Below are 20,022 nucleotides of genomic sequence, written 5' to 3' on the forward strand. Positions count from 1 at the left end.
AGGTGTCGGCTGTGAGGGGTGGCGCATGCGTGGAGGGGACGTTCTCTTCCTCGACCCTCCTCCTCTCTTTGCCGTCCCTTCTGTCAGTTGGGTCATAACACCAGCAACTGCCGGAGAGCGGAGGGGCTGCAGGAGCCGGCTTGGCTGGGCTCTTCCTTTCCCTCCCGAGTCCCTCCATTAGGAGAGTCCCCGTCGCTCTCCTCCAGTCATCCCCCCACTCCTCTTCATGCCATGGACTCCCCTCCGATGCTGTACCCTGTGAAGCTCTACGTTTACGACCTGTCCAAGGGCATGGCTCGGCGCCTCAGCCCTATCATGCTTGGTAAGGGGGCGGGGGGGTGAGGAGAGGACGGAGACCCGCCCGCCGCCTCCGTCTCTGTCAGTTCTCCCTGGTACCTTTGCCCTAGTACTATGGCGGGGGGGAGGGGTGAGCGGGCAGGGTACCTCTCGGTCTTTCCCCCGGACGGGGAGGAAAAGAGATGCGAGCTTCATTCTCACCATCGAGGGATGGGGAGCATGCCTAATCTACAAAGGCTGATGCCCCAAAGTGATGGGAGGAGAGGAGCTGGTCTTTTCTGACCCCTTCTTTCTCCTCTCTGCATCCGTGTCCCAAAATGGGGGGGGGGGGCCTGGGGAAGATGCTGGGCCCACCACTATCACCTCCAGGTAGCTTAACAAGGTTAGGCTTAGCGAACATGGTGACCGGGAGATGGAGGGAGTTTAAAATGAAAAAAACTTGGTAGCGGTGCCTCTTTCTGGGTGTCATGATGACAGAGAGCTATCTGTGCCTAATGCCCGGGGCCTGTTAAATGGGAAGCATCACACTTTCTTTCGTGTGTGTGTGTGTGTGTGTGTGTGTGTGTGGTGATTGAAGACAAAAAAAAAAAAGAGATCGCTATCATAGACTGTTTCCCCCAAAACCATATAAGTAGTAACTCTTTGAATAATTAGTAAACCCTTAAGTAAGGTGGCTCTCAGTATTTTAGAGATACAAATGTGTCCTGATTCACAATGGTGAAAGGTGGCTGAACTAGCAAGGTAAATTTATATGAGAATATCATCTCTGGTTTATAGCACTGAGCTTAAATAACACAATTTGAGATCCTGGGTTGTAAATCTTGTTTTCAGAACTATTTTCAGTGTTTGTATAGCTGTAAGGGGTTTTTAAGTTTTGACATTCCTGTGTCAAAGTCACTGGAATGCAAGACTTGTGCACCTAAATTCTATTGTGTATAATTCCAGAACAGTAGTTGTTTTAATTTGTGGCAGCAAAAAAATTATAAGGTGTGAAAAATGTTTTTTCCTTGTATATATCTGCCATGAATGGTAACTGCTTAGTCATGTCAGCCTTTAACTTAGTCATGTGCACTTTAACTAGCTGGCATGCTTGCCAGTACTCTTCCCCCTCCTCCAGGGATGACTGTTGGCACTAAGTAATTTAAGCTTCTGTTGTGAGACTGGAAGAAGAGGGCTTGTTTTTAGGGAGATGATCTTGTACAATGTATCAGTTAATCTGCTTTCACTTGAAAGAAACTCTGAGCCTTCCCAAATCCATTCCTCATTGACGTTCCTGGTATTAAGTTACTTATGGAAGCAATCAATTTTGTCAGTTTTAACATGCATATAGTGCAAGTGTATATAACAAATTTTAACCTGATTATTTCTTGCCTGCTGAAGTAATGAGAGAACGTCTGATTAAGATCTAGGGTCTTCTATCTGATAGGTACAGCTGTGTGGAGAGTGTCTCAAGCTTCCAGTCCTATGCTTTCTCACCTGGGAATAAGCCCTATTGAACTCTGTGTGACTTTCTTCTGAGTAAAGATTCATAAGTGAGGGCTGTCAATAAAATGAAATGCTGCCTCAATGGTGAACTGCTAATCTCCTCTAATTGTATTATCCCGTTTAGTAGAATGGTCAGTTCAGTAGTTGTGGTAGTTTAAGATATATCCTCACTTTAGACTTTATTAAAGATAACCAATTCCACTATAAAAACCGAGTTGCTCTGGATAAAGGAAGGTTGTCTTTAAATCTGTCCTGACCACAACACATTGGGGACATTAGAGAGAGGAGAATGAAAAGCCACCTCTTATAACATCTTGTAAATGTATGTTTGCAAAACAGTAGAACACAGAGACTGAAATGGGAAAGACTGTCGGCTATATGCCATGCAGGTATGCACAAGATACATCGAAAGGTACTGTGGGAGTTGCATAGATATGAGCAGAGATGCTGTATTATCTCTGCCTTTGTGTGAATCACAAAATCTTTTCAAAGAGAAGTGTTTGCTAAAGTAAATGCAGTAGGATTTGATGGGCTAGTTGCTAGATTAGAACTATGACCCCTTTGGCTTGTGTGTAGAGTAAGCATAGGTAGTGATCAGTTTCATTACTCTCTGTCAGCCTTCTTGTTCTATGAAGTATCTTTCCAAATTTGTATATTCTGTGTGATCTTCTGTATTTCCCTCTCTTGCTGTTGGTCCACTTATAAAGGAGGATAGGACTCCTGTACTATTATTAGTTGTATTTCAGCAGATTCAGCTTCTTGTGCAGAGGTGAGAATACTGCACTGGCCAAACTCTATCTTCCTGATATCTTTTTAAAAATATAAGTCTCCTATGAATCTCATTAATCTATTACGATATTGTCAAATCTATCTTGTACTTAGAGTATTAATCCACTAACCAGTCCATGTCTCTTCACAATGGTCATAATCAAATAATTTTGTTACACAATTATACAGTGCTGCGCTTCTAGCTTCCCTTTTGTTGAAGTTTGGGGGGATGGGTTGCTGTCAAGTCACAGCCATCTTATGACAACCCCAAAGGGTTTTCAAGACAAGAGACATTCAGAGGTGGTTTGCCATTGCCTGCCTTTGTGTAGCAAGGTCCCTGGGTTGTCTTGGTAGTCTCCCATCCACGTACTGACTAGGGCTGACCCTGCTTGGCTTCTGAGATCTGATGCGATTGGGATCACCTGGGCTATCCAAGTCAGGATTTGAAGCATTTATTTTAGACCATTTTATCTAAAAAATTTGTGGTGGATGATAGAATTTTAAAAGCAACATAAAAGCTCAGACTTAGAGAAATGGTAAGCTCTAATTTGTGCCATCAGATCACACTGAAAGACTTTAATATAGTGCTGAAATAATTGCAGTTTTGCCTGGGACACAAGAGTTCTAGGGCACAAAGACCCCTCTCCCCAAGCCCTTGTTGTCTGAACATGGTTTTGCTAGTTGGGCAAATTTAGCAGTTGTGATGGAAGTATAGCAGCGCTGACAGCCTGTTAGGTCCTTTGTGTACAAGCGAAACTTCTTTCAACTACATTTTAACCTTTCAGCAAAATTTCCACAGGCCCATTTTCAATTACCTTGTGTACTGTCTGTGTATAATAGAGAGGGGAGATGTGTTTCTGTTTATTGCTACTGTACTTCTATTCTTTTCAATGACTAGATGTGTACCCAATACAAGACATGGAGTACAGAGTTTCCAGTGAATCTGGGCACAAAAGGTGCCAATAGTAATTTACCTGCATTCCACACAAAATGTACAATAACCAAGAAAAATGCTATCTGGAAAAGAATTATATTCTCCCAGGGAAAAAATTTTTGAGTTGCTATCTGGAAAAGAATTATATCTTCCCAGGGAAAATTTCTTGAGTGCTGGGGAAATGCAATTTACCTGTAACAAAGTACAATTTTTAAGGAAATTGTGTGGAAGTTGTCTCCCTCAAAAGCATGGTTTATCGCCCCCACCAAAATTGTGTCCAAAAGCCCTTTATATATGATGTCTCTAAGCTATTTGGATTTTAGATACTGCCAGTGAAAAGCGGGATTGCTGGTGTCTCTGCTTTCCACCCACACACAAATCTCTGGGGAAGGCAAGAAACAAGAATAAGCTTGCATGAGTCTGCAGTGCATAAGCAAAAGCTTAGCTTTAAAAACTATTCAGTGTGTGGGAGGTGCTTATATTGTGTGGCTGCTGTATGAAGTGACTATTGTGACACATTCATTGGTCACAGTGACAGGGCAAACTTCAGGATTGAATATGAGAATGCAGCAGAGGGGTGAGTGGGAGGACCTTGATCCCCCCCCCCCAAAAAAACATGCCTTTTTGGAAATCCAAACGTGTTATATAGCTCTCTCTACAAATGAAAGTGAAATTACTTTAGAGTGTTTTGAAATAAAATTATTTCTGCTTTCAGGCCTTTATACAGGAGTCAGGTAGATATAGTTTATTTGATCCATTGTGCTTTGATGATATTTTTTGTTTTCAGGGTGCTCTGTGCTCTTACACAAAATAATTCTGATTTTTATTTATCTCAAAAGTTTGCTAACTAACAGGTAGCTGGATATTTTTATTCAGGATGGCAACTATTCTTGTTCTCAGGCATAATTACATATTTTCAAATGAAGATTCCTTGCTGACTATTAGGCAGTTACAGATTCTAGCAACATATTATGGGTGTGTCCAAATATTGTACATTTCTGGTTTGTGTTCAGTTGTCTCGGGCTTTATCCTACCACCCCGTGCAAAAAAAGTACCGTGTGTTCTGTTGATACAAGGCACATTGTGTCAGTACAACTCTTATGTAGGTGGAATGTGTGTAGTGCCCATAGAACACAGTACTCTAAGTTGCACACAGTTGTAGAATACAACCCATAATTTGTATTTAATATCAGTGCTTTAGAGCTGGTATTTTAATGTCAATTTAAAAGCCATATGGTTACCACTAAAGGAATCACAGTAATAAAGATACAATCTAAAGCAAGAAAACTACTGTGAAACAAGACACTAAATACAGTAATGGAATTGTAATGAATTACTATAATTTTGTTACCACAGTCAGTTGAATAATTTAGCGTATATTTTATATCAAATGTCCCATCATGATAAAAAATACAATATCAAAATTGTAACTACCTACCACAAATTGAATATCATCAAGAATTAAGTCCATTCACAAATCCATTAGGAATTGCTCATGAATTTCTGGTTTATTCAGAGAAATATAATCTATGTTTTTTTCTAGAAAAATACTAGAGGCTTTATTAACATCAGTAAAGTACCTGAATGTCTGTCTTTTGAATTTTGCTGATTGATGCCACAGTATATAAAAATTGTGAAATTTACCATAAAGGATTCAGTAAGCCAGTTTGGCATTGCAGCTTTATGGCACTGAAGGGTATATTGTCCATGGCATATTTGGAAAATTAGTTTATGGATCTTTGTAAAGGTCTATCATATTCTCAGTTTTTACTTCAGGAAGACTTTGAAATGAGTGACATATCCGGAAACCTCGTCCTATAAACAATCTTGAATGGACTTTATTTGCATATTCCTAATGGATTTGTGTATAGACCTATAAGCAATTTTCAATGGACTTTATATATTTGAAATGAATTTATAAATGGACTTTTGCAATAATTGTTGATGATATTCAGTTTGTGGTAGGAATGATGTTTGTTATACTTTAGATATTGTATTTTTGATCATGATGGGACATTTAATATAAAATATGCACTAAAATATTCAATTGATTGTGGCAACAAGTTTATTATAGTAATTTATTACAATTCCATTGCTGTATTTAGCATCTTATTTCACAGTAATTTAAAAGCCATATGTAGCACTAGAGAAGAGGCAATTTAAAATTATAAAGCTCCAGTATTTAAGATAAGCATTTGCACATTAATGTGGCTTTGATTTGGCTGATATGCATTTTTACTATATCCTTACCCCAACAACTTGCTGTTAAACATTTTTTAAAACCCTGATTCTTAGGATTTTGCAGATAGGGATAAGCATTCCCATAGAAGACTTTCAGTAAAGCTACAATTTATGTCAAAATCAGAACCTGATAAACTCAGATCAGCAAATGTGCATGTAAAACTGTCAACATAATGGTTTTATGTAATGGTTACAGCTATCAAAACTCTTCTTCCATGCCCTGCCCATTTCTGGTCCCCTGGTACACCATTGTAGATCTAATTGCAACACTAATACCATGTCACAGGTAACGACATTAGAAGAACAGGTGTTGTACACCGCTTTCAACAGTTGTTTTTTCATTTTACTTTTGCCATCTTGCATAAGGCTCTAAATCTAGTTGTTCAAATATGGAATATTTCTGTTTTTGGTTTAAGTAATATTGGCACAATTCTTTTGGAACTCCTTTAATCAAACTTGACATTCAAGCTGCCTCCTACTACCCCATAAATCTTAATCAATGAGTACTTTCAGACTGTTCATGAAACATTTCAACAGATACAAATTACCAAGGGTGGTTTTGTTCATGTGGTACATTGCTTTCTATATTTGTTATGAAAACATAGTGCTTTTTGTTGTAATGTTCTTTTTCTGGCATGGAGATTAACACAAATATTGGAGGAAACATCTGAATATCATATATGTATCATAAAGCTAAGGGGCATGTGTATCAAAAGCAAAATAGTAGCGATTTTCTGAACCAGTTATTGTACTCTCTCTGTTTGGATCAGAATGACAATTGACCATTGAGGCCAAAAGCATGATGTAGTGGTTGGATCTGCCAACCTTATTATTAAATATATACAGGGCTTTTTTTGTAGAAAAAGCCCAGCAGGAACTCATTAGCATATTAGACCACACCCAATATAAGAAACTCATTAGCATATTAGGCCACACCCCCACGCCTTCCCTTGGATTGCCTGGGTGCCCCGCGGCTGCAGGAAGCCCAGGCAAGCTGGCCGTTGGACAGGCCGGGGAAGGCATGGGGAAGCATTTAAATGCCTCCCCGATCCTTCCAGGGGCCCCCCTGGCCCACCCGCCTTGGAGTCGCTGGGGGGGGGTCGCTCTCCAGGCCTTCCCTCTGTAGCCACACATGCAGAGTAGGCATGGCCAACTCTAAAGCCAGCCAGAACTCCATTCCTGTGCAGTCCTGCCCAAAAATATCCCTGAATATATAAAAGCAGCCATGAGATGTGCAAAGTCTGAACAGAGCAGTAGTGCATCATCCTTTTCCCTTCCCTCCCATGTTTTTGAAGGTCATGAAGAAATTTCTGTTGGTACAAAATGCAGCAGCTTGACTATTGTTTGGGACTAGCTGCTTTGCACATGGTGCTGTCTTCTTGAAACTGCTACACTGATCTCTCTTCTGTTCTGGCTTCAGTTCAAGATGCTAGTTCTTATTGTTAAAGCCCTTCATCTGGGACTCACATACCTAAAGGACCATCTTTTCCAGTAGTTTTTCCTTCTATTCCCTTCCTCAAATATGTGAGAACTGCTTCTGCCTGGTCTTTTAAGACAGTGGTTCTTATTTTATGAAATGGTTGTCCTGATTGTTGGCCCCAAATCATCATGCAGATTTATACATTTGCTTACAACAAAGTAATAAATTACTAGCCTTCCTATATGTGCAGCTTGAGTGAGAATTGGGAGCATGTTGCTGCCCTGAAAGGAGAAAGAACCAATTCACCTGAAGTTGTTAGGAAACTATTCTTACATGCTGTAGGCAAAAAGGGTTGCCAGCCGGCCTGAAGGAAAAAAGACATCCTGTTCCTTTAATAAAGGCTTAATGTGTGGAAATGTGAAGTTGAAGCTTTTCATGGCATGGAGATAAATAATTTTACGAGGTAAGAACATCCCATTAAGCCACTATTAAAGAGGCGGGGCATTTTTTTCTCTAGGCAGTTTGCAGCTATCCAGGCAAGTAGTTACTTCCTAGCATGCAGGTTCTAATATTGTGTCTCTGTGTAGCTTTATGACCTGTTAACATAACCTTTAAGGATTAGAGCGTGACCCATTGCCATCCAACCCATTGCCATCCCAGTCAATGCCCATAGTACTAACTTCACCAAAGGGAAAGAAATATATTATTTTTTCTGCTCTTTTATAGTGTCACTTGATGCTGTGTTTTGCTTGTAATGCAATGTGAATTAATAGCTGAGAGAGGTAACAGGTTGCAAGATTCTCAGTAGGTTCCTGTTTTCTCTCTTACATATACAGGGAAGCAGCTGGACGGCATCTGGTGAGTAACCAACATTAAAATGGGTGCTTAATAGTGTGTATGAAATGTTCCTGCTGTTGTTGTGCTGGAAAAAGCTATTGCATAGACCCTAATTTAGGTCATAAGTACTTTACCTGTCTCTTTCCTATATTGGAAAACGGAGCCTCGGTTCTAGCAGTTAATTGTAATACGGGGTTGCCAAGAAGCTCGAAGAAAAAAAATGTGTGCCCCTTGAATGGAGGCACAATGTGTAGAAATGGGCAGCTGAAGCTTTTTATGGTATGGAAGCAAAAGACATCACCACCTGGTAAATAACGTCCCATTAAGCCTCTATAAAAGGGACAGGACTTTTTTCTACAGGCAGTTGACAGTTTTATACTTTAATCCAAAATATATGCTGAGTGTTACACAGAAGCCAAGAGGTCCTTGTTCAGGTTTTTTTCAGTGATAATTAAGAGTTTTAGTTTTGGCCATTGAAGGTATGAATGTTCAAAGTCAGCAACCCAGTATTGCCAACTATGGCTGGCAGCAGCTCTTGAGGGGCTGGGGCAGAAAAAGGTTTTTCTAGCAGCTGCCACCTGAAATAGGGTTGCCAAGTGCTTACCTGTTCCGGAGCGAGGGAGTCCAGCCTTGCTGCGGGAGTCTTCGCGCGTGCGCCACAAGCACATCACACGGAAGCACATCGGGGACGTAGGGGGCGGGGCCACAATCATCCGAGGGAAAACCATAGAGTTTTCCCTCGGATGATTGTGGCCCCGCCCCCAACGTCCCCGACATGCTTGCATCACTTCTGTGTGACGTGCTTTGGGAGTGGGGTTCCCCCAGGGGGCCCAATCTGGCGGCGGCGGGGAACGGGCCTCCCGGGCAGGGGTTTCCCCGCCCCCCGGGGGGACTTGGCATCCCTAACCTGAAATAATTTTATATCTTGATGCCAGGGACTGAAACTGGAACCATCTACATACTTTATCAATGAGCCAAACTGTAAAAATAAAATATAAAATTGATTATTTATTTTTAAAGTTAAGGCTGCTGTGTTTGATATGATTTAAAAACTTCTTGATTTGGTTTGATTTGATTAAAAATGATCAATAAAAGCACTTGGAAAAATTACAGGTGTCAGCTACAAAAGGCAAAATCTTCTGCACTCATGGGAGACTGTATGCCTCTTTTGAGATGGTGTCTGCTTGTGACATTATAAAAATGGTTTTTTTTCTTCAGAACTTATTTTATTCATCATATTTTGTATGCTTAATCCCATTAACTTTGCTAAACTATTTGATTTAGTAATATTCTAGGTAAGACGGTTTTTTATTATGTTTACTCATGATCCTATTTAATCTCTGTTTTCAACATGCTTTCTCCCTCATGATCCATTTTCAACACACATTCTCCCTGTTCCCCTGTCCCTCTCTTCTCAGGCACACCTCCATAATTGTCCACAGGGATGAATTTTTCTATGGAAGTGGTGGAATCTCCAGTTGTCCACCTGTAAGTTTTTGATATTTTTATCTTTTCTAGCTCCACATCTCCTTGTAGGTTGCTGCATATCAATTTCTATACTTTAGAACATTAGCAAGTAAATGAGGTTGTTTGTTATATCTAGCACAATACCGTATACCACCATTAGATAACCAGTGTTGGTTGTCTAGTTAGAGTTGTCCATTAAGTTTTTGGCCAGGTGAAGCTAACTTAATTATTTTACCAGTACCAAGTCTTGGGGTGAGGGACTTAAAGCAGAAGATACCACTTTCTTAGTTTGTACTAGCTTATTTGGCTTACTTTCACCTCCTGGTTTTTGGTGTATATTGACGTTGCAATGAGATTTAAATGGTTTATTCTGATAGTTGACCAAGCTGAGGTCCAGAGTCCCCTGTACCCGCACACAAAAAAAAAATCAGAGTAGAAACCAAAGTTCATCTCTTTTTCCTGCCTTCTATTCCAGTTCAAGTTGGGGATGTGTGAGGGTTCTTTTGGAACTTACCACCACCATTAGAAATTATCAGTATATTGTCAATATGTTAGTCAGCACGAGCAATTTCTTTGGGGCACAGAAAATCAGTCCCCATTATGTATTTTCCATAAGACACTGAGCAATTCTGAAAATATTTATTTAGTGTCTTCTGGGGTATAAATTTCACAGGGTGGGACGTTGCTTGGGCCTCCAGACTCTATTGTAGACCTGGGATGTACAGAAGTTACAGAAGATCTTTTCCTGGAATACTTGGCCTCATTGGGGGAATCTATATTCAGGTAAGAAAATGCTGAGAATGATACAGAAGAATGAAGACTTCTTGATACTGATTCCACAAGCATGTTATTTTTAAAAAAAAACTTTTTGGAGAGCCCAATGGCTATAAAGTTCTACAAAAAATTAAAATAAATATAGGAGATGTACTGTCTGCTTCAGAGTTCTTGTTGGAATCATTTGTACAAGCCATACATCCTTATATTTTGCTTCATATTGTATGCTACAGATTAGGGGGGGTCTAATACTATATAGATATGGGAGAGGGGCAAAAAAAGGTACATGGGCAGCCATTCCAGTTATATTAAGGTTGATCGGAAGCAAGTATCTTCCCATTTGCTTCCAAATGGAAATCACCTGCAACGCTCTTGTTGGGAGTTAAAGAATTCAAGAGACTATTATGTATCTTCCTTTTATCTCCCAACAAAAAATGCCAAAGTACAGTTTTTCGATAGCCTTGTAAGCCTGGGACTTTGTTGAAAGGCTCACAAAAGTGACAGTAAGCCTACTTGACTTGCTCTCGGTGCTCTGATGTGGGAGGAGGGAGGTAAGAAGACATCTGCTTACCAAACTATCCACCTCTGTAAAGAACTCCAGGGTCAGGTCTTTCCATTGCCTTCCAGAGCTCAGAATTGCAGGACTGGAGAGATTTGTCCTGTGCCTTCACCTCTCACCTGCCTGCCATGGGGTCAAACCCCATAGGCTGAATTTACCAGGTTCAAGAGCTTAAGAGGGAAGTTCTCTCTCCCCCCCCCCCATTTTCAATGGTATTGCCAATGGGCCTGGGGAGAAATGTCCTGTTTCTTTAATAAAGGCTTAATGTGTGAAATAGGCAGTTGAATTTTTTTCATAGCAAGGGTATAAGTAACATCCCATTAAGCCTCTATTAAAGAGATGGGAAATGTTTTTTCTCCTGGAAGCTGGCAACTGCACTCTTCAGTCAGCAGCCTGCTAGAGGCTGAGCAATTCAGTTCCATAGAGAAGCATCTTCATGGGACTGGAGGAACAACATCATTACGTGTCCTCCCATACCAGTGCTGTTTGGCAACTTCCCCACGAGGCTAAATTGTATTCTTGTGAGTTTAAAGGGTCCAGTTGCTGTTTCAAAGCTGGAGAACCAACAATTTGCCTCTTTGAAACTAGAAACTGTACTCTTATACCCAAACTGTTTCATAGAGCTTGGGGGGGGGGGGGCTAGCTCAAAATAAACTACATCATTGTGTGTACACACTTGTGCTAAGCCAATGATAACACATTGTACAGCAGTGGTTGATTGCCTTCTGTCTGGTGAGGTACTCTTTGAAATGTAATTTGGAACAATATCTCTGTTTACATAGCCATGGATTATCCTGTGCCAAGCACAGTCTTCTAGCTTTGAGGTTTTCTTTCCTCACCTCGTTGTTGAGGAACGGGGTGTCTTGAAACTTACTTTAAAGGGAATGATCTATTTCAAGGAGAATTATGTGTTCTTCCTGTACTGAAATAGGTCAGTTATTCATATGTGCTATAGAGATGTGTAATTGCACGAGAAATCAGAAAAGCAACCATCATGCTGAACTCACTTGACTGTGCCATTGTTCTTGCCAGTTGGGGTACACAAAAGCCACAGAAGGGGAGAGGATAGGACCTAAGGATAGGCTGGTCTGCCAAGGCAGTCTTCATTAAGTAGTTTGTGAATTTAGGATTTCTGCACCAGCATTTTTTGTGGATAACATTTTGCCCATCTTAAGAGTAATACAGCTAGAACCACTCAAATTGAACTCTCTGTGGCATTTGCATTTCAGTTTAGATGCTGCAGAACAGTTGCAAGCTAAATCAATGTAGCACTGATCTGTGCTACATTATGTGGTTTTCTTACTGCAATATATGGCGCTAACTACATGCATGTTAGGGCTGACATGCAGATTTGTATGTTTTCCTTCTGGTTTTGTTAATAGCTGTTTAGGAGGGGGGATTTCCTGCTTCTTGGATCTAAATCACCCATCTTATCTGATTTGTAAAGATACTTGTACCCCTTAATGGGGATCCAAAGCAGCTTACAGTATCATCATCAATGCCTCCATTTGTCCTCACAACAACAATCCTGTGAAGTAAATGAGGGTGAGAGGATGATGGCCCCAGGGTCAGACCACAAGTTTTCCATGGCAGAGTAAGAATTTGAAGTTGAGTTTCCAGATTTGAGTCCAGCAGTTCAACCACTAAACCATACTGGCTGTTTACTCTATAAAGTTCATAATGTTGGCAAATATGCATTTTGAATGCTGTGGGATGGGGGTGATTCAGAGCCAAAAGACTACTGGCATGGAAAGGGTTAAACAGCCCCTACTTTCTATTTTTCCACTAATTTTTTTTCTTCTCCTAAAACTTATTTTATTTTTAAAATTACATACCGGTACCGATAGGCACACTTGCATGTAATGTGTAACTGATTTGAGTACGGTGAGGCTTATTGGGTTTTATGAACTTTATACAAGCTGTTTTAGTCCTTTTGAATGAAAAATTATTGTTCTCTGTTACTGATTTGCTGTCTCTCTTGTTCATTCTCTTTCCTGTGTTTGGACTTTTCTTTGGGGCTACAGAGGAGAATCTTACAATCTTTTTGACCATAACTGCAATACATTCAGCAATGAAGTGGCACAGTTTTTGACAGGGAGAAAGATTCCTTCCTACATCACTGACCTTCCATCTGAAGTGCTTGCAACGTGAGTAGAGTCCCTGTTGACAAATGTAGTGCGGCACTCTTTAGAACAGGGGTAGGCAGCCCCTGGCGACACACTGGACCATGTGTCAACAGCCACACACTGGATCATTTTGCTTGGCATGATCTCCACCCAAGCGACTGAAGCATTTCTGAGGCCAGCAGTACAGAAGAAAGCAACAGGATAGTTTATGCCTTTCATTTTCTCCCAGACCTGCACAGATGTCAGTGGAGTCGAAGGCAGATCCCAGAGATGCTGATAGCCTAACTGGCTCCTCGCCTGCTCCAAGTGTGTCTGACCAAGTACAACTATTCCCACCTCCCACCCCCATTTTATTTGTTGGCACACCAACATCTTTACTATATTTGGGCCAGAAAGGTTGCTTCCCTTGTCTTAGAATGTGAGTTTTAGCTGTCTGGGTCATCCTCAGCCTCATTATATCTGCCTCAACACGGTGGCTGAGTGAAGGAGATGCAGCATCCAGCCTGAAGAGCACTCCCCAGGATCCCTTGCAACATCAGAAGATGCCAGAACAAATAAATGTTTGTTTTGTTTAATATAGTTTTATAAGCGCACTCCATTCTTTTAAAATTATGAATGGAAAGTTTATGGGGTGTTGAACTCATTTGTTACAAGGGCCGGATCTGACATAAATGGGACTTTGTGCGGCCAGGCCATGCGTGTCTATGGTTGCCAGCCTCCAGGTGGACCCTGGGGATCTCCCACTTTTACAACTGATCTCCAGCTGACAGAGGTCAGCTGCCCTGGAGAAAATGGCTGCTTTGAAGGGTGGACTCTGTGGCATTGTATCATGCTGAGGCCCCTCCCCTCCTCAAACCCCTCCTTCTCCCGGATCCACCCACAAAGTCTCCAGGTATTTTCCAACCCAGAGCTGGCAACCCTATGCATGCCTTAACATGTAATGCCAGCTAGCAGAGATATGAACTTTATAAAAGATACAGACACAATTAAAGATATTTTTTAACTTAAAATACAAATATGCTTATTTAACAGTCTTTGATAACTGACACCTCCCAAATCTCCCCCCACACACAAAAAAAAGATGCCTTCCTAAAATTGAAAGGTTGGGGAATAGTGACGTTTGCCAATGCAACTTTTAAAATAAAACATCAAGAAAAAGCACAAGGATCACTACAAAAACTAAAAATATAAACTAAAAATATAAAATACTCTGAGCCTAGGAACATAAAATGGCTTGGCACTGGAAGCATCTCCCCTCCCCCCCCCAGGTCTACTCAGAGTGGCAGTGGCTCTCCAGTGTAATTTCCCCTTTGGCTGTGGGTTCCCAGGTTAGAATACTCACTTGGGCACCTGTTCTCAGGTCCGTTCATCAGAGACAAGCTGGCTCAAAACATCAACCCTGTATTTGCAAGGAGACAACTCCTCAAGCAACAGCTGCAACTATACAAACACTGGAAAGTGAAACTTCTTGAGCTGCACTCCATTGAAATACATTGCAGCACAGACAAAGTTGCAAAGCAAATGTGGAATAGATTTCCCATTAAGGTCTCTGGGCCCAGACAGACAACTCTAAGACTGGAACGACAGCCACCAGAGTGAAATGAGAGTCCCTGGGAGCAGCAGAAGCATTCTGGGATTGGAAAGAGGGCCCCCAGAGTGGAATTCCATTCCCAGAATGCTACTGCTACTCCCCAGGGCTGTCATTCCCTCTGCGCCCTGTCATTCCAGTTCCAGAACACAGATTCTATTGCTAGGGACTGTCATTCTACTCTGGGGGCTGTCATTCCAGTCCCAGAGCACTGTTTCTATTGCTGGAAACAATCCCAGAGTAGTCTTTCTGGGTGCAGAGACATTAATGGAAAAACCCATTCCGTATTTTCTTTGTAACTTTGCAAGCCCCGAAGAGCTTCTGGTGGAAGCAAGCAAAGACAAGAGGGAGGGAGCTGGGAACTTTGGCAGCCTCAAGCTTCAAAGGGTGAGGACAGGAGGGGGGGAAGAAAAGAGCCACGGGCCTCATTAAAGCCATGGGCTGGCCACTTCTGGCCTGCGGGCCTTAAGTTTGACACCCCAGTTTATAACATCAAATGCAGTACTTTTAATAATAAATGCAAAAGATCACAACCAGTATCCACAAAACTAAATAACAAAGTCATCAATAGCCACAGAAGAAAACAGTGGACAATAAAATGTATTAAGCTAACCATAAGAAAAAGGCCAGACAAGTTAAAAACATCTACTTGGGCCAGCCAGAAAGACATCAGTTTCAGTACTAGGCAGAAGGTTACAAGGAGACAGGGTGCCACAACAGAGAAATCCTGTCTCCTGTAGTGGCCATTCAGCTCTCTGAGGCTCGAGACACAGAGTGGAGCCTCTTGGGATAAGTAGTACAGGAGCTGAGCTTATAGCACTCTACACTCTCTGCAGCGTTCTGGGGAAGCCAGGGCATAACTTTAGCAGTTTGCATCCTGCTGAGGGCTGCTCCAGCAAGGAATCTTGAGGCTCTCCTTGTTCATCACATTCTGTATCTGTGTAGGATGATAAACTGTCCTGAGCAAATGCATGACCACCCAAAGAATTTTGACTCTCAAAGAAGTGTGGCTAATGTTACCAGGAAAAGGAGGTGAAATGTGGGAAAGAATTCTTCAAGGCCCCCTGTTTTCAGTATCAAGAATCAGGGCTGTTCTGGCCCCTTTTCCTGTCCTTTCACTATGCAGACGGATCAGATGCTGTTGTGGGCTCTACTCTTTTGCACATGTTGCTTACAGAGATTAGCTGCCCTGAAGTGGTACATGTCAGGTTGGATCCAGCCAGTGTTTCTACTGGTGAAAAAGGGATAAGGGGGTTCCCTCAGCCCACTAAAAAAGGCTGTGCTGGGCATCATGGGACCTGCATGGACTAAAGCTATGTGGAACAGCGGTTGTAGTAAAGAGGGCAATTAGGTGAGATTGAATGAAAAAGCTGTCTAGGTATACCCCTATATGTATCTCCCTCGCTTTTCTAGGTACACGCTTAGATGTTTTTTCACTTTTATCCAGAACCTTTGTTTCAATTTTGTTTGGGAGATTATTGGGGTAGAGGGTGCTTGGAGACCTTAAATCCACTTTTCTTTTTCTCTTTCACCTTTCTTACTGCTTCAGACCCTTTGGACAAGCTTTGAGGCCTCTGCTCGACTCCATCCAGATCCAGCCACCCGGAGGAAACACTTTCAGCAGACACAATGGACAGAGCTAGCAAATATCGTGGAAAGTGCCTCCGTTCACCAGGGCTTTCCCTTTTAAAACCCAAATGTACCAGATTCCTATTTTATTATTTCAAGCCAGAGTTAACAGCAAGAGGGTGCTCCAGACCGTCCAGCAAGAGTAGTTACTGGATTGCATGGGATATGATGCTGCAGGGGTGGGGGAGTTATAAAGTCAAAAAGCATTATATCTACTTGCTCAAGGTGTGGGGGGGTTGTTTTTGTTTGTTGGGGAGAATGTCTTGGTTCACTTCTGATGCTTTTAAAATTCTCCCTTGCTAAGAAACTGGAGAGTAGAAGCCCCACTGCACAACTTAAAGTGAGATGGGTGGCACCGAGTAGCCCAAGCCATCCCTTGGCAGATTGGCTTTTCTTTTTCTTTTTTTTAACCATTCTTAGGGTATATTTGTGGCAGATGTAGCCCCAAAAGTGTGAGTCTTGCAATACTTACATTCTAGTTAACAGTAACCCAGTATTAAACTTGAATATTCATTTGTGCTACCTGAAAGGGGGGGGGGGGGTTAAAAACATTAACTGTGAAGAAATGTTATAGGAACTGTGTCTTAAATTAACAATATAATTTTTCCGTGGCTGAAACCTCCATGACAAATGATTGGATGGTTTTATGATCCTGATTGCCACCTATCTCACAGTATTTCAGCTGGACTGGAAACAATGTGTGGAGTGTCCAGTTTTGGAGAGAATTATCCCTGCAATTCATCCATAGCCATATGTGAAGCCCCCTTGGAATCTGGTGATGTTAAAATGGAAATCTTTATCACTCTTACCAGTCTTTCCTCCATGTGATAAAGGAAAAATATGGCAGCTATGTACAGCTGTACAGCTATGTTATTTAAGCACATGCCTTCTATGATGCCATAGTCTTTCCATATGAAAGTGAGGTAGGTGTTGCAGATGGTCTAAGTTTTGAGGTGGTTCATGGGCTGTTCAAGCTAGCTGGCAACCACTCCAGAAGTTACAGTCCCAAATCAAAATTAGCACCTGTGATTTATGAGGTAAAAAGGGAGTCTGCATCAAACTTTCTTCTACATTATATTTAAATGATATACTACTAAAAAGGAATGTGCAGTTCCTACGGGAAAGGTGTTGGCACTCCATCTTCCTCCAAGTATGTTCAGAAAATCTGGGTCAGCTGTGCAGGGCAAGGAACAAATTATGATGATGATACACTGTCTTTTCCTGGTAATTATTTCTTCACTTTATCTTATCCCTAGTGACCATGTTCAGGGAAACAAAATGGGGCAAAGGCAATTAGCTTTCATGGAGCCTCACAGAAGAGACATAACTTTGTCCCAAACACAACCTGGTCCACTGTATTGGTTATTAATTCTGTTAACTTAGAGCTCTTTGGCCCTGATGATGCTCCAAAAAGATGCACAGTGAAAGCTATTGTTTGCTCATGGTTGACAGGAAGGGAAGAGAATTTTGTTTCGGCTCAAAGATGGTAATCGCTTTTGTTGTATAACATATGTATGAGGATAGAAGGCAACCCTAGCAAGGTAGCCAAATTGCCATCTGTTAGACATCCTCATTCCATCTGTTCACTGAAAGATTCTAAGGTGACAGGAAAAAATGCAACCCTACCCCACCACTGAGCTCTTCTCTAGTCCACTTCCCTTTCTTGTTGTGGGATAAAACTGGACTCTTGTTTGCTGGAACAGGCAGGAGAGGATGGTGCGTGAAGAGATTGGCATATGAATAAATGGAGAGAGGAATGGACATAGTGGCAGCATGATCCTCTCTTGCTACCTCAACCCTCAGATGGGATCTTCACATGGCAGCCTGACAACCCACTGCCTTTCTATTCTGCCAGTATTTTATACCAGTTTTGGTAGCTGTGGCTACATAAGAATGAATAACACAAAATCTGTTCCTGAATATTCTTAATAGCATGTTCTTTTGCTTGCTATAAAGACATTTGTCTTTTCTTCTTTACCAGATACAGGAGAGGAACAGCAGGTGTCAAATCTTTTAAAAATGTGTCCTGTTGAAGTTTATGGAAGCACTGAGTCACTGTCTCTTCAGAAAGTTTTTTCCTTACTTTGATGCAGCTGGCTCCAAAATACATTTACTTCCAAGAAAGCTCCACTGAGGACCAAACTGTGCATTTTTTAAAGAATTGTGTCCTGGTTCCTCACAGCCAAACAGCAGCTGTGGGGAATGGCTAGTTAAAAAACTAAAGGAGAGCCCAAATGGGTTCAGAATGCCACCACAGGGGGAGATAAGACTTGTGCCTTCCCCCAAACTTGTTTTCATGTGCTGACACAGCACTGGGGTGGAGGGAAGTTTTTGCTGCTCCACGCGATGTATTCTCTGCACATGGAGCAGGAAAAATGAGGAAAGAACTCCCTGTCCAGTGCTGTTTCAGCCAGGGAAAACTGCTGGGGGGGGGGGGGAGGCAGGAGCCCTCCCTCCGCAGTGGCATTCTGAGCCCATTGGGCTCTCCTTCGTTTTTAAAAAGCCATTCCCCACCACAGCTACTTTGTGGCTGTGGGGAACCTAGACCCACCTCTTTAAAAACCTGAACATGTAGTTCAGCCCTGGGATGTTCTTCCAAGTAACTGTGTGTAGGACTGGGGCCTCAGAAGTGCCAAGATTCTTCTTTTTTTTTTTCCTTTAAACTTGTTTGTTATCATCTTAACCATTCCTTCTGTTTATTTTTGTGTGTGCCTTTCCCCAGCTGACTAGTCCATCTGGCCAAGTAGAGAAATGGAATGTCCTGGAACTTACTTGATCACCCTTCTTAGCATTTTCCTTCCCCACTGCTCCAGGATTGCACATCCTGATCTTCCTTTGTATGTCTACTTGGAAGCAGGGGTTTTAGCTCTCCAGAAAATGTGTGTAAGACTGCAGAATGAGACTTCTGCCGCCCCCGGAGGACTGAAAGGAGTTGAGGATGAGGTTATGAAACCTAATGTCTGTCCTCCCTAATATTTCTGCTACAGAGATGGGGCTTTTGCTATTCAATAATAACCATTGGCTCTGTTTTAACATGTGTGCACTACCAATTTGAGCCTTTGAAACCATGGGACTCCTAGAAGAGGCTGTGCTTCAAGGCTAGCTCTCCATTCTAGGGTAGAAGATAATTGTATGTGCCCCCTTACCAGTTAACACGGTTGAGTGTGGGTGGTCAGCATCTAAGGGGCTGACTGGACCCAGCATTCTACTTAGTCACATGTATTTATAAGTATATAAGTATGAGATGTGTATATGTATGTAAATTGACTCACTTCCCACCTGAAGTGGCTGGCAATGGGCGGGGGTGGGGTACCTAAGCAGCTCTCATGAGAGAGCAAAGGCTTGGCCCTAATGATGGGTCTGTCATATTTCTGGGGATTCCTTTTTGCCATTTTATAACTAAGATAAATAATAAAGCCTTTTGGCAGAAACTTGTTTGTTGGGTTGTTTTTGTTTGGTTTTGAAGGCTTGTTTTTTTGTTTTCATTGGGTTTTGTAGTCAGCTACTTCAACATTGCTTTGTTTCTTCACACTGTATCCATTGACTCACTTTTCTCCCAACCAGCTTATAGTATATGTTGTAATGAATCATCATTTTCAGTTATACTAGGGATAGCATTGAAGGGTGAACAGAATCACCCTTCGTTTGGTCCCTTTCGGACTTACAGTAGCTGTCAGTGGCACAACTGCTGAGCAAAGGCAGTGAAGTTACTAGTCAAAACAGTACCTTGGCACACCTCCACTAATGATAGTCAGCTTTGGGATTTCACTTTATTTTTGTCTCGTCATAATTGAGGGAGAACAAGTACACTGCTGCAAGCAGCACAAGTACTACCACCAGTGGAGTCTACACTGGTGCCTGGAGTACAACTGAGAATATAGACAATCCCTAATTGTT

At 41.8% G+C, this 20,022-nt stretch overlaps 1 protein-coding gene across 1 annotated transcript; it reads left to right on the top strand.

Moving 5' to 3' along the window:
• Positions 1 to 10: 10 nt before the first annotated feature.
• On the top strand, positions 11 to 19,533 carry DESI1 (desumoylating isopeptidase 1). Its single transcript, XM_015419180.1, has 6 exons — positions 11 to 322; positions 7,982 to 8,003; positions 9,401 to 9,470; positions 10,123 to 10,232; positions 12,807 to 12,929; positions 16,046 to 19,533. Exons 1-6 carry the CDS (start codon positions 232 to 234, stop codon positions 16,137 to 16,139), a joined length of 510 nt encoding a protein of 169 aa, XP_015274666.1. The 5' UTR covers positions 11 to 231; the 3' UTR covers positions 16,140 to 19,533.
• The last annotated feature ends 489 nt before the right edge of the window (positions 19,534 to 20,022 follow it).

This window comes from Gekko japonicus, unplaced genomic scaffold, assembly GCF_001447785.1.
Source record: "Gekko japonicus isolate JY-2015 unplaced genomic scaffold, Gekko_japonicus_V1.1 scaffold37, whole genome shotgun sequence".
In the NCBI taxonomy this organism is placed as follows: Eukaryota; Metazoa; Chordata; class Lepidosauria; order Squamata; family Gekkonidae; genus Gekko; species Gekko japonicus.